Here is a 15,634-nt window from a genome sequence, read left to right on the forward strand (position 1 = left end):
ATATATATATATATATATAATTTTTATTTTTATTGTTATCAACCCTTGAAGACACCACTGAGCAGGACGAACTGTGGATGGAGTGCATGTGATCTCACGTCTTTTTTGCTCAATGGAGTTGGAGATTGTGATTCATACCTCATTATTTTCTTCTTTCTTGCTGTATATGATCGCTATCACATGCATTTATTTATTTTTAAGTGAGGCTGAATAAAAATATTATAGACTTATATAACCTTAAAAAAAAATTGTATTTCAATTATTTTTAAACTATATAAAATTAATTTAAAAATTATATTAAGTTTAAGGTAATGTTCTTTATATATCTCTTTATATTTAAAATTGTGGTTCCCGATGAGTGGACCAAATCCCATCAGATCGCTTTATTAACACTTTAAAACAGTTATTTAATTATTTTTTTTTAAAGATATATTTCATTTGAATGGCTGATTAAAGTCGCCAACCTAATTAGTTGATGCCATATATATAACGTTTATTAATCAGATAAGATAACATAAGATGGTGGCGATGGGGGCTTACATGAATATTATTACAGGTCTACTTGATCGAATTTGTATTATCAGTGGATACAAATACACACACACACACATAGAGAGAGAGAGAGAGAGAGTCTGTCTAGCATTTCTATATTTTTGTATATATAAAAATATGTCAGCACGAATATTAAAGAAGATAAACGACATAAGAAGTAGATGCGAACAATCAAACGATCAAATATGCCAACAATTCTTTTGGATGAATGTTGGTGACAAAAACGCCTCGTTCGAACTATTGGCAGAAGATGACAGGAGAAGCTCCCACAGATTGGTAGGCAGCGTTTAGGATCGAGCCAATCTATCATTTACTTGAACTTAAACTTGGCTAATCAGTTGAATTTAAAATTTAGCTCAATATTCTACAAGTTTATGTATACACATCCAATCTTATTTGCTGAAGGTGAAAAAAAAAAATTAATTCAAGAAATCATTATAATAAAACAAGAAATGAAGTAGCAATATGAGAAATAATAATAATTCATTTGACAATAAAAAATAAAATTCAATATTAATTTTTTTTATGGAATGATGCTTAACCTCTTGAATTTGAATATTTTTCAAGGACAAATATGTTAATATATTTTTACACGAACAAGCTCATAAGTTAATGAATCAAGTTGAGACCGACGCATGCATCAATTGTTAGCTCATCAAGCTCAACTTATGTTTCTTGTATTGAGAAGCCAACTCATGAGTGCGTTTGGCTTTTTATTACGCCCTCAACTATCACACTTGACTCGTGTGCTTGTTTGGCTCAGCCTAGTCTTGAACTATTACACTATATATTTTCTTTACATAATATTATATTATTAGACAACCTAACTAAATTATTGAATAAATATATATAAATCATTACACAATGAATGTAGCTAAACTATATTATACATTCACAAGCATAAATCATTGCAGAAAAAAGATTTCATGAATGTCTAACAATTTAATCAAATTGTCCCTTAATTATCAAGTTATAATACGTTACATGTAAAATGAAAGATAAGTGAAAAAAAAAAAAAAAACTCTATTTCTATTTTCTAATACAATTTTTTTTCACAAAACACATATAACGAAATATAAACAAGAAATTATATCGAACGTCGGGGTTTAATTAGGGTGGGCAAAAATATTAAATATCTATTTTTTTAATTATTAGAAAAATTGCCTAAACTACAAAGTGCTATTAATAATTTGATTTGGAGCCGAATTGGGTTTGGCCGGTAAGGCTACAAATCAGCCCATGGCTCATTATATTGGATTCCAAGCTGAGCCAACTCGAAATGGATTCAAGCTTGATTCTGCTCGAAATCAACAAGAGCTTGCTCAATTAAGTTGTTTTGATCAGTTTAAGATTAGAATCAGTTTGATTTGGCTCAAAATTTAAACTAACTAGCTCAAATTGAGTCATTATTATATTTAATTTTATTTAACATTATATATATAATTTTTATAAATAAAAAAAAAACTACAAGTCAATCTGGAGTCAGCTTGATTTGGCTCATAGTTCGGCTTGTCTATTTTGATCAGCTCCCTTGATAGAAGCCAAAGTCCGAATCATTTTGATAGATTAATGATATTGGAGCTTAATTCACAGCCCTAATCTAATCCAACCTAAAACACAAAACATTAATTATCAAGCTCCATTCAATTCACATCTTATTACTATATCAAGGTTCACCAAACACCTAAATAGTATCCTTATCAAGAGTGCAGATCCCTCATCTAGAATCACGCAACAATCTTTCCCCACATAAGCAAGCAACAGAGTTCATAAACACAATGCATTTAATTATTTATTTTTAACTTACGGAAGAAGGATAAGAAGCACAGCCCAATAAGCAACAGAACAAACAAATGGCAAAGCCTTTACTTAACAACGACTCAGTTGTGTCATATACGTATGTTTACAAGCAATTTTATTAACAGTTGCGGCAATACGCGACTGACAAAGCACCATAGCCATGGCTCTAAGCATCCATCTCTACATTATGTTGATGTTGATAGAGTATCTACTCTTTTCTCACTAATATTCCTTGTAGGTGGATTCTATTAAATGATATAGCCCAAAATAAAATAAACAGGAGGATTTGAAAGTTAAATAAATGTTAGGTGAACAATTTAAACATTTTTTGGGGAAGAGAAGTGATTGGGGGTGTTTGATGTTAGGTAGAGATAATGATGGTTGATGTCGATCGGGTGGTGATAATGATATATATTTATTCAAATTGTTGATCGGGTGGTGGTAAAATTTTCTATTGATTATGTCGAAAGAATAAGATTGTTGTAAACTATATGACACATAAGTTTATGCATGTCTCTTTGGCATATACCTTGTGAAAGTTCACATCAAACTTCCCTATAATAGGCCTCCCTCCTCCTACAATCTTCATGAATTTTGATTATGCAAGTCAACCAAATAATAACAATAGTAATATATTCCAATGAACATCAAACCTTCCAACTAATATGTTAATCCCCACAAGAAACTCCCACCTTCTCCTTCATTCCCCTCCAAACCCCTATAAAACCCAACCCCCATTCTCCCATTCTCTTCACAATCCCATCTAAACATTCTCTTCATTAACAAGAAAAAGAAGAAGAAGAAAATGAAGCTCTTTTCTCTAATCTTGGTCGCATCATTCCTTGCATCAGTAGCTGCCACAGCCATCGACATAGCTGACAAGGATTTAGAGACGGAAGACAGTCTCTGGAGTCTCTACGAGCGATGGAGAAGCCATCACACTGTCTCGAGAGATCTCGATGAGAAACAAAAGCGTTTTAACGTTTTTAAAGAGAACGCTCGCTACATCCACGACTTCAACAAACGCAAAGACATCCCTTACAAGCTCCGCCTCAACAAGTTTGCCGATTTAACCAATCATGAATTCCGCTCCACCTATGCAGGATCACGCATAAACCACCACCGCTCGCTCCGCGGTTCCAGACGCGGCGGCGCCACAAACTCATTCATGTATCAGAGTCTTGATAGTCGTAGTCTTCCTGCCTCCATAGATTGGCGGCAAAAAGGCGCCGTCACGGCTGTGAAGGACCAAGGCCAATGCGGTAATTATTTTTACTCCATGCTTTTGTTGTTCTGAGTTTTAGCATTGATAGATTACAGAGTTTGTACTTCTTATGATTTTTTTATATATATGCAGGGAGTTGCTGGGCGTTCTCGACGGTGGCTGCGGTGGAGGGAATAAACCAAATCAAGACGAATAAGTTGGTTTCATTGTCGGAGCAAGAACTTATTGACTGCGACACGGACGAGAACAATGGATGCAACGGAGGCCTAATGGATTATGCTTTCGAGTTCATCAAGAAAAATGGAGGAATTTCTTCCGAAGCTGAATATCCTTACGCCGCAGAAGATAGTTACTGTGCCACTGAGGTATTTACATCATGTTTACATGGAACTAAAATAAATGTTGAATCATGATGCGATTAATGTTTTGATTTGGCAGAAGAAATCGCATGTGGTTTCCATTGACGGGCACGAAGATGTCCCTGCAAACGATGAGGACTCTTTGTTGAAAGCTGTGGCGAATCAGCCTGTATCAATCGCCATTGAAGCTAGTGGCTATGATTTTCAGTTCTACTCCGAGGTCTGTAAAAAACTAAACATTTAGAGAATGTTACAGCTGAAACAATGGGAGCTGATTGCTTTATATTGTTTCTTGCAGGGAGTTTTCACAGGCAGGTGTGGCACAGAATTGGATCACGGGGTTGCAATCGTGGGATACGGGAAAACACAGCAAGGAACCAAGTATTGGATCGTGAGGAACTCATGGGGGCCGGAGTGGGGGGAGAAAGGCTACATAAGAATGCTCCGCGGCTCCTCAGATCAAAGCGGCTTGTGCGGCCTTGCAATGGAGGCTTCTTATCCAATCAAAACTTCTCCCAATCCTTCGCACAAGCGCAGGGATGAACTCTGACTACAAATATTGGCTTTATGGATTCAAAATAAGGATATCAGTTGATTAGAAAAATTGTGATTTTTATCTTGTTTGTCTTTGTTTGATGTAATTTATAAATCAAATGTAGTTTTAATTGTTGCATTACTGTTCTGTATTTGAAATGAATTAAATTACTTTTAGTTTCATCCTTGTAAATTTTTTATGTTCTCTTATGTTTTAAGAAAGCAAAAGCCTTTTACTTGCAAGTAACATTTTATGCTTACGTAGAGTTAGAGCCCACTGAGAAAGCGAGGAATTATCTATAAGAATTATAGAACTAGCCGAAAATAATTGCATCAGGTCAACAGGGTATGGAAATTTGCTAAGTATTTAATATAATATAATACTTTGAAATTTTTGCCTCCCTCCTCCCTCTTCTAAACTTAAATAATTAATAAAAGTTTTAACTGTTTATATTTTATTTTAATAAGCATGTGTATAATAATTTTTAAAAATTAAAAGATAATCATTTTAAATTTAAATACTCGTCACCTTTGAATTTTGATTTTGTCACTGTCTTTAAATTTTAGTTTCATCATTAATCCCTTCAATATTTACATTAGTTGTGAGTTTCATACCCTTGAGGAAACCATAACCACATCCGGCATGCTTGATCCCATCGGCTCCACCTCCATATTACTCAATAGAAGAGTAATTATGTAATTTCAAATCTCCAAATGGCAAATATGTCAAAAATCAAAGCTCAGCAACTCATTTTACTTTACACACTACCTTTATGCTTTTAACAAAAGATTGTTGGCTTAGTTCTTTAAGCAAATTAGCCAAAATGTTTATTTGTATTTTATTCGTTAACTTCTTAAGTCAAATTTGAGTTGTTCGCAAGCACAAAGTCTAAGTTGAAAGTCACATATAACTTAATAGTAGCCATGTTAACATAAAGGTATGAGCACATGAGAATGCACACACAAACTCAGTTTAAATGAATATTTAAATAATATTAAGTTTTTATTAACCCTAAAATACAATAAAAAATCATATTATTCATTTTAAAAATAGTGGTTAAAGTTAAACTTTAAGCCATTCTCGAGTCAAATGAAGAAAGAAATATTGCATTCGGAATCTGAACGCAGTTTTACATCCTAACTCCAATAAAAACTTGTCATCTGTAAGGCAAATATTACGTCCAGAGTCCGGGGACAGTTTTGCTTTTGTATTTCAATTAAAACTTGTCATCAGTAAAATGGTGGGCCCCTTTTTTGGATATTAACAAAATGTTAAAAAGACGTATTTTAGCATGACCCCGCCTGAAGCTTCCCAAATACCTCAAAAGAATACACGCACTCTCGATTCATATTTGCAAGGTTTAGGGTTATAATCTGCGATTTAGGGTTTTGGGTTCGCTTGCTTGAGGTGACCCTAAGAGTTTAGGGTTTTCGAAACTGGACTAGTTTTAACGCAACTTTGCTAAGCTTCTTCGCCACCAGACTAGGAAGCGCGTTAGAGGTTTTGACGTCTTTGTCACTCACATTTTGACAGCGGCATTTCGACAACGGGACTCTGGACTCTGCCTAACAAGGTTTACATATGCTTCTAGCTAGTTTTGGTTGTAAAATCTTCTAAACTAATTTGGTTGATCAATATACAATACTTAAGTTTCTACGTTAGCTGTAATGAATACAATGGAGGAAAAAAGCAACAAAGAGAGAGAATAAACCTATGTGGTAAACAAGGAGACTATATTTATTTAGGGTTTAGGGTTTATGGTTTATCTTTTCTTTAACCGAGAAGTTTAATTCTTCATTTGTAGTCGTCTATTAAATGTAAAACTTTGCTTATTGCAATATTATTTTTGAATATCACCAAGAAAACCACAAGATTTTCATCAGCATTCTACAAAAAAAAAAACCACACAAAAAACTTTTTAAAAAACAATAAAAAATCACGAATAAATCACCTGAATACCATTAAAATACCAGAAGAATATCACCAAAACATCACAACAATACCACAAAAATACCACCAGAATAACACCAAACCAAAATACCACTAGAATATTTTTGTTAGTATTCTAATTGTATTTTGGTGGTATTTTTGTAGTATTATTGTGTTATTTGGGAAGTATTTTAGTTGTATTTTGATGGTATTTTCTAGGTTTTTTGGTGGTATTTTAGTGTTTTATTAATGGTATACTTGTGGTTTGTTGGTGGTATTCTTATTTAATTTGGATGGTATTCTGATGATATCTTAGAGCTAATTCTAATGGTATTCTAGTGCCATCATGATTTTTTTTAATTGATATTTTGATCATATTATTTAATTTATTTGACTTAAGAAAAACTTTATTATGTTGATAATATTTGTTCTCTTACTATGTAATACCTTGCAGCACCATGAACACAAGATTATTAACATGTAGCTGCAGACTCTTTGTTGTTAGATCTATTTGTAATGCAGTATTTAGTCAACTTAATGAAGAAACTAAAATTATTCTGAAAGATATACATTTTATTCAATTTTTCCACATGCCTCCTAACTAATAGGAAATTCATTAACCCTTCAAATTTTGAAATATTGGGACACTTATGATAAGGTTTTTAGAATAAGTGACAATACCTTAAGATTTAATTTGGACAAGATGGCACGGTTCATTGCCATGCAAAATTGTGGAGAAACCGTGCATAGGGATAAATTTCCCATATCAAGTGTAAATTCATTTCAAATAAATAATGACTTGTTGGCAATTATTTCGGGACAATGTTCAACACCCACTGTAGAGCTGTATATAAATTTTTTGTTGTCAAACTTATTTTTTTCCTCGAGCAATTACAATGTTTCTAGTGGCTTGTATAGTTTTGCGGACAATGCAAACAATTTCTCTTTCTTCAACTGGCTAGCGGTCATTTTTAGTTTTTTGGTTGAGTAAATTGATGTTATTGTCCGGAAAATAAAGCGGAATCAGACACTTGGATGCATCAATGACTTTGTTTTCGTATTAATGTTTAGTATAACTGATATAATAACAATCTTTTGTACTCTTTTAAGGCAAGTAATCTAATGAATTCTACTTTTTAATAGCTTTGATTTTATGAACATATATTCATCCTTATTCCAATCTCACCTGAAGCAAGGCCTCAAATTCTTAGGTGGTCTAAAAGGTTGTCATGGAGCACAAAGATGGTGAATACTTTTTTCTCTCGACTAACATCAGAACAAGTAACACAAATTTGAATCCCTTTTACAAAAAAAATTTTGGTGATATTATATTTGCATACGTAATATGACAATTTAGCTGTTTTGTTTTTTGTTGGTCTTTGATTCTTTTGTTGATTTAACTAGTGACGAACAATTACTTCTTTCTCCAATAACCCGCAAGTTAGTGAGCCCAATATCTTGCCCTCTGACAATTGATTTTAACTTCTTCACTCAATACACACCCTATGCACTACCTTCTGCAGAGAATGTTGCACCATCTACTCCTCACACTCCATTTCAACCCCCATCTCCAACTTCAACTTCAACTAAAAATCAATCAGGAATAGAAATTTAAGAACTTCTTCGATTACATAGAAAACAGGATAACCCAATAAATGAGTTGCAAAATAAAATTAACCAATTACAGAATAGATTATCAAATATCAAGAGAAAACATAAAGGAAAACCATTATATAAATTTTATCTGAGCAGTAGTGTCCGGCGAGAAAAATCAAGACAAAGACGGAAGAAGAGGAAATTGGAATCCCCTTACACAAAATTTCTAATTATGGATAGAAAAATTGAGGTCACCATAGCCAAGCCAAAAGATGTCGAAATTGAAGAAGAGGATGTTGGGGAAGCATCTAAGATACCAAAATCTACTTCAGTGGAGGAAGAAAAAAAAGAGTAACCAAATGGAATTGACTTTTTGGAGCTAGGGGAGGGAATAATGTTCCTGTTCTTATGGAGGAGGAAAAGGGGAAAACGGTTTACATAATATTTGTCCATAACTGCCCAGATAAGATATATTAATTTTAAAGTTTAGCATTACATTATACTGCATTTTAAAGTACTTTTTGTATTTTGAATATGAAGCATCAGCAAGCAAAGATAGTTATGAACTTCCTGGCTAGGAATGAGATACCCTTGCATATGGCAGAGGTAATTGATGATAAGTATTTATTTCCTTAAGAATTCTAGTTACTTCTAGCTAGGAATATATTTATATATAAATTCTTTTATATGTGTTCCTGCAAGCATGATAGAATTTTTTTTTAAAGAAAATCATTGTGCAATAGTTTGTTCTTCAATCAATGATCTGTTAATAAATAAAGAGTTGGGCAACGAGCATGTTAATGCATTTGCAATTTTATTGGCTGACAGAAGAAATAAAAATCATGATTCATACAAAGCTTACCTATATATATCTCCAATGTATTGGTTTAGCATGAACACAACATTATAGTTTATATTATTCATAAATAATATATACCTTCGCTTATATGTAAATAACATAAACCAACAAAATTTTGCTCCACAAAAAAATTGAGAGCAAGATTTTTATAAGCCAAAAGAAAATGTTGAAAAAATCAGTATTTTATTGATTCTAATAATCCATGGTGAACATTGGACTTTACTAGTTGGGGAGTTGAAATAAAAAATTCATTTCCTATACGACTCACTTCCAAAAAAACTCACAAACAAATATGTTATAATATTGTGAGGAAACACCTTAGCACAAACCCTTTTTCTTTGATTGGCCTCTTCTTCACTAGAACATGATCATGCAACTTCTGCGCATCAAAACTGATGAACTTTCTCCTGTTGAAAATCCCAAATCTAGCGGAATTTTAAGAGTGAGACGCCATTAAAATTGAAATCTAATCACTCCTCTCTCGTTTTCCCCCTAAAATTAACTTTGGAATCCGTTTTTGAGAGTTTTAAAGAGAAGAACCCACTAAAAACTGCCTTTTGAAACGTTTTATGTCATTATTCAAAATGTTCTTCATTTATTTAGTTTTTAAATTTAAACTATTTGACACAATTTACTTTTTTATAACCATAAATCAATGTGTCCCTTAACTCCACATATTCTTCTCACATTAAAGGCCGGCCTACTTAACTGAAAACCATTAGCCACAACTTACGTGTTTAAGTCATTAAATAATGAATTTCGGGGCTTAATCTGAGTTATTACTTAATTAATCATTCATTCCTAAATAGGTTTATTTTTAATATTTAAAATAGCTTGTAGAACGCCAACACGTTTACATATGCTAAGTTTTTTACTTTTGAGACTTTTCATGCTTGAAAAAGTACTTCAATAGAGCTCCACGTGGCTTTTAATTTTATAGGCCACGTGCACACTAAAAGTTACCAACGTTTTTTTGGTTAGTTAAATGAGAGAAATGGATGCAAAACAACGCATTTTCGAGCACATACATTCATTATTTTAAAATCAAATCCGGATCGATCAGTTTGATCGGTTCAATCGTGAATCCATTATTCAACCAGTTCAGTTCAAACTCAAAATCATGATTGAACCGATTAGAAGTGGACTTAAACCAATGAGCATGATTCAGATATTATTCATTTTTAATCTTTAAATAGATTTTGATTGGATGTAGCAATAAAAAATTTAAATTAAAAATAAAAAAAAATTATGATGCTTCAAATTTTTTATACAAAATATTATTCAAAATAATAAAAAATGATATCTTAAATTAAAATAATACTTATTTAATTAATAAAATTGATATTAACATATCATTATTTTTTTATTTAAATTATATTAAAATAATTTAAATATTTATTATATCATCCAATTAAACTTAATGTTCAATCCCGATTGAACCATTAAAATGTTGAACATTTTTTTCTTCCGATTAAATATATGATGCAGTTTGCACAACCTTGCATACATACATTATTAATTTTTAATAATTACCATTAAATTCTTATAATGCTAAAAAATTAAAAATAGATAGGTGATAGAGTAGTTGAAATTTTCATTCCTTATGGGCAGCGCACATTCTAATAGAAAAATATTCTAATTTTATAATAAATTAAACTTCAATGATGTGGGGAACAAATGACTATATAATATTAATATATATGCCAATGTTTATAATACAAATTATGGAACTTCAATGTGGTGGGGAACATATGAGTACTTTGATAAGGAGAATAGCGTGTAATTGGGGCTGATAATTATGTTGAAATTTCAAAATTTATCGAAATTTTAATAAAGCTGATATCACAAACAATCTATTTTTGATTTTTTTTTTTTTTACTTTCTCTAAATTAATTATACTTTGGTCTTCGTTGACCCTTTACATATTAATTGTATTTATTTTAACTTATCTTCAATTCTGCTTCTCGTGCCTGCGCATGGACTCTCGGCCTGAAGAGCACATGGAAACAAATTAATTTATATTCTCTAGTAAAATAAACTAATTATTATAAACATTGAATATACATATGTGTCGAATCACATTAAAGGAAAAAGAGTATAAGATGGGGGAGAGAAAAAAAAGAGAGATTGTGAAGCCCATAATAATGAATAATAATTTAATTTCTAATAAATTAGACTACTTGAAAAAATGATTCATTATTTATAGAAGAAAGAGATACAAATATATGAAGTTATATGTTTATTACAGTTTTAATGAAAGTGTTGTATGATATTTTTTTGTATTTTACTTATATAGACTTTCAGTTTTGCCACCCTATGGCACAGTCTGCCCTGGTTTGGCAAGACATCTTTGTCCAAATATGTTGAGTCAGGGTTGCCATTCAGCCATTGATGGTATTCTGGTTGGCGAGACTTGACTTAATCAGTTGGCTTTTCTAATCGGCTATACTTGTATGATTGCCAACTGTTGATCTCTAGGCAAGGAACTTCAATTGACAGAACAAGGCTAAGTTATCGGGTAGAGGGTAAATCATTATAATTTGACATGTAACTTACTCCTCAACAAGTTGATTCTTCAAGGATTCTCCTTGTGGTTATATGATGGGTAGTTCTCGGTCACTTATAAGGCATCTTAAGGGAATTTCTGAGATAACTGGTGATGCCAAATTTTTCACGTGAATCGGGTTAAGATGAGTGGAAGGTCGATGCCCATGGTAAGTTCGATAGACTTTAGTTCTTTGTTCGAACAACCTTCGCTTGGTCAACCTTCAACCCAGGCATAGAGGGTTGCAACTAGTTAGACAGGTTTTTCAATATTCTACTAGTGAATTCTTAGTCTTTTAATGTTGAACCATTAAACTTTCACCGATGGACCTTTGGTATTTTGCCTGTGTGTCATTGATTTTTTGTACGTGGAGTCTTGGTCTTCCGCTAGTGAGCTCTTTATCTTTCACCTTTGGGCACTTCTTAAGAGTATTCCTTTGTACTTTATTCCTTAGATTTCCTCAAAATATGTATAAAATGAAATTATGAAACTATATCAAAACAGCAAATTATAATATTTCAAAATTTATCCAAACTTTATATGTTTGATGTGAAGAAAATAATGTAATGCAATTAATAAATTTGGGTTACATATTCTCCTCATACCATTTTTTCTGGATTGAGCCACAAATTCATTAGGCAAAGTTGATAGCATAAAGAAAGTTCTAAGCAAACATCCCAATATAAGAAAATCCTCTTCATTTTGAATCTTTTTTTATTACATGCCGTGTAAGAAAAATTATAAATAAAAAAAAAACAACTTTAATAGTATTTCATTCCCATATTTTCCCATGTACACAAATATAAATAAAAAAAACAAAGCATGAAACTCCCTCCTTGCGCTCATTTCCCACCACATCCCTATAAAACCCACCCCCATACCCCCCTTCTCTTCACAATCCCAACCAAACACTCTCTTCACTAGCAAGAAGAAGAAAATGAAGCTCCTTCTCATAATCCCAGCCTTATTACTTCTCGTAGAAGCAACGGCCACCACAATCGACATTGTTGAGAAGGATTTAGAGACAGAGGATAGTCTCTGGAATCTCTACGAGCGATGGAGAAGCCATCATACTGTCTCGAGAGATCTGGATGAAAAGCAAAAGCGTTTTAATGTTTTTAAAGATAACGCTCGTTACATCCACGAATTCAACAAACGCAAAGACGCCCCTTACAAGCTACGCCTCAACAAGTTCGCCGATTTAACAAATCAGGAATTCCGCTTCACTCATGCAGGTTCGCGCATAAATCACCACCGCGCACTACGTGGCCCCAGACGCAGCGCCGCAGACTCGTTCATGTATCAGAGCCTCGATACCCGCAGTCTTCCTATCTCCGTTGATTGGAGGCAGAAGGGCGCCGTCACTGATGTGAAGGATCAAGGCCAATGCGGTAATTAAAAACTCAATCTTTTTTTTTATATTATTTTTGTAAATTCAGATTTTTGAGTCGAAGTTAAGTTGAGATTAATACCTGATTGATGATGTATATGCAGGGAGTTGTTGGGCGTTTTCGGCGGTGGTGGCAGTGGAGGGAATAAACCAAATAAAAACGAAGAAGCTCGTCTCGTTGTCGGAGCAGGAACTTATCGACTGCGACACTAACGAGAACAATGGATGCAATGGAGGTCTGATGGATTACGCTTTTCAGTATATTAAGAAAAATGGAGGAATTACTTCTGAAGCCGCATATCCTTATGCCGCTCAAGACGGCCGTTGCTTCGCCGATGTATAGATATACAACTTCTAAATCCTTGTACATTCTGATACACAGATTAATAACCTGGTTATGATATATTTACTGTGTTGGTTTGGCAGAGGAATGTACCTGTGGTTACCATTGACGGATACGAAGATGTTCCTACTAACGATGAGGATTCTCTGCTGAAAGCGGTGGCGAATCAGCCTGTGTCAATCGCCATTGAAGCAAGCGGCCATGATTTCCAGTTCTACTCTGAGGTAATTAAAAAATCCAACTTTTTGAGAACATTACAGCACAAACAATGGGAGTTGTTGATTTCTTACATTGGATTATGCAGGGAGTTTTCACGGGCAGGTGCGGCAAAGATTTGGATCATGGCGTAGCGATTGTGGGATACGGACAAACACAACAGGGGACGAAGTATTGGATTGTTAGGAACTCATGGGGGGCGGAGTGGGGGGAGAAAGGCTACATAAGAATGCTTCGTGGCTCCTCCGATCGAAGCGGGCTGTGCGGCCTTGCAATGGAGGCTTCTTATCCCATCAAAACTTCTCCCAATCCCAACGACATGCTCAAGGATGAACTCTAAGGTCTGGTTTCAGTGGAAGAAGGAAATAAAGCTATACTGCTATAGCATGCTTATGAAAAATGTGATTTTTAGCTTGTTTGTGTTTGTTTGATGTAGTTTATATATCATAAATGTTGTGCTTGATGTATAATGGGGTTTAATCGACTCCACAAAAGGCTCCATTGAATAGGGCTTTCATAAATAAGGTGGCCAACTTTGTTCTATGATTCAATATGAATATCATCATCATAGAGGATCCATAGCTTCAAATAACAATAAATTATTTTTGCACGACTCATCGATAGAAAACCAACCAAAATACCTTTAATAAACATATCAAGTTATAGTAAAATTAAAATTTGATAGCAAGAAAGAAAATTAATAATTGAATGACACATTGATTCCACTTTGTATTTAAAAAAAAATAAAAATTACGGCTAACAATTGTGAAGCTATAATTAAGTTATATAACTAAATTTTGAATACAATACTTGACACAAAGAATGCAACGTCATAAATACTTTTATATTATTCATTAAGATATTAAATGTATATATTACATGATACAATAATTTCAATCGACGGTGAATTTCTGACCAAGTCTCATTTTTTACTTTTATATATATATATAATATCTTATATATATATTTGTAAATAAGTAACCGATAATTAAACCAGAAGAAAATATTGACTCGATACAGTCAATCTTGTTATAGGTATATCACCTCCATTGTCCAAACTCATGATACCTTTTCCTCTTATGGACCTAAAGATGAACGAAAACCTTTATACTCCCAATGTGGGACTAAAGTCGGGCATGGGCCAAAAAAAATAGGTTTTCTTGTCATGCATGACTTTTTTAGGCATTTACATACGAAGGAGCAGCAGCGAAGGAGCACTGAAGTTTGGCCCACCCAATAAATGAGGCTTAATATAATTAAACCACTCATTTCAGTCCGCATGGGTAGTCTATTTTTAATGCTTTACAAGTGAAATTCTGCTTGTCCTTTTAAACAACAGTAATTTAAAAATATATTTCAGAGGTCAGCTCAACCCAATGCTAACCTTTCTCTTTTTGTCGTTTTTTTATTTATTTCTTTGCAGGCATTTACATACATACCACCCAATCTAAATATATTTACACATATAACACCTACACTTTGCTTTTCTAACCTTCATACCATCTCAAATTTTTCATATATCATAAAACCTATACAAAATAAATTGTGAAGGTAATAATTTATTTTTTTAGGGTTTCAACTATGAATGTCATTAATTTTAAATATTTTAGTTGAAACTATTTAGTTTGAGTGGAAAATTCCATCCTTAATGTGTCATGAATTTTGAATTTAAATTCAAAAAAACACATAAAGTAACAATTTTTAATTTGAGCAGACCTATCGAGCAAAAAACAAGAACAAAAGCCATCAAAAGATAACAAAAGAGTACAAACCCCAGACCTACAGAGACTCGTCAGTCAAAAATATCATCTGAATATCGTTATTGGTTTAGTTGAGGTTCATCATTTGCTTTCATGTTCATCTAATCTTGGATAGTTTCAATGTCAATAGTTGACCAACTATGACAAACACTCCAACTATTAGAAAAAAGACTCCACAAGAAAAGAAACATACGCTTACTAAGACAACATAAGCTTACTTACTACAACAGCTCCGCAAAACAAAATCAGCACATCCTAAGCTTAATATATCAGCCTAACATAACAAGCAAAGAAAATGATTTACACAATGAAACGATCATTTACGCATCCTCAGACTTGTCTAACAAGCAAACAATACAAATCACAACATAAAAGCGCAAAAAAATATATTGGCCTTATCACGTCTTAATCCTAAAACTAAGGTAAGTGTCTTATGACGTCTAAAGGTAGTACGTGTAAATTGTGGGGAAATGATTACCCAATCAAGACTCATGGTTTCGTCATCTCGGGTCATCGTGATTCATA

At 33.1% G+C, this 15,634-nt stretch overlaps 2 protein-coding genes across 3 annotated transcripts; both read left to right on the plus strand.

Annotated features, from left to right (window-relative positions):
* The first annotated feature begins 3,099 nt into the window (after positions 1-3,099).
* LOC110022357 (vignain-like) lies at positions 3,100-4,663 on the plus strand. 2 transcript variants are annotated; one of them, XM_020721242.1, is made up of 4 exons: positions 3,100-3,614; positions 3,710-3,942; positions 4,019-4,156; positions 4,235-4,663. In XM_020721242.1, the coding sequence occupies exons 1-4, from the start codon at positions 3,158-3,160 to the stop codon at positions 4,484-4,486; spliced, it is 1,080 nt and encodes a 359-aa protein (XP_020576901.1). In that variant the 5' UTR covers positions 3,100-3,157; the 3' UTR covers positions 4,487-4,663. The 2 variants fall into 2 exon arrangements, with proteins under 2 accessions (XP_020576901.1, XP_020576900.1); XM_020721241.1 differs by having other exon boundaries at positions 3,101-3,614; positions 4,016-4,156.
* A 7,674-nt stretch (positions 4,664-12,337) lies between these two features.
* Positions 12,338-13,689, plus strand: LOC110022342 (thiol protease SEN102-like). The gene is made up of 4 exons (XM_020721220.1): positions 12,338-12,791; positions 12,895-13,127; positions 13,217-13,357; positions 13,438-13,689. The coding sequence occupies exons 1-4, from the start codon at positions 12,338-12,340 to the stop codon at positions 13,687-13,689; spliced, it is 1,080 nt and encodes a 359-aa protein (XP_020576879.1).
* Positions 13,690-15,634: the final 1,945 nt, after the last annotated feature.

This window comes from Phalaenopsis equestris, unplaced genomic scaffold (genome assembly GCF_001263595.1).
Source record: "Phalaenopsis equestris unplaced genomic scaffold, ASM126359v1 Scaffold000186, whole genome shotgun sequence".
NCBI lineage: Eukaryota > Viridiplantae > Streptophyta > Magnoliopsida > Asparagales > Orchidaceae > Phalaenopsis > Phalaenopsis equestris.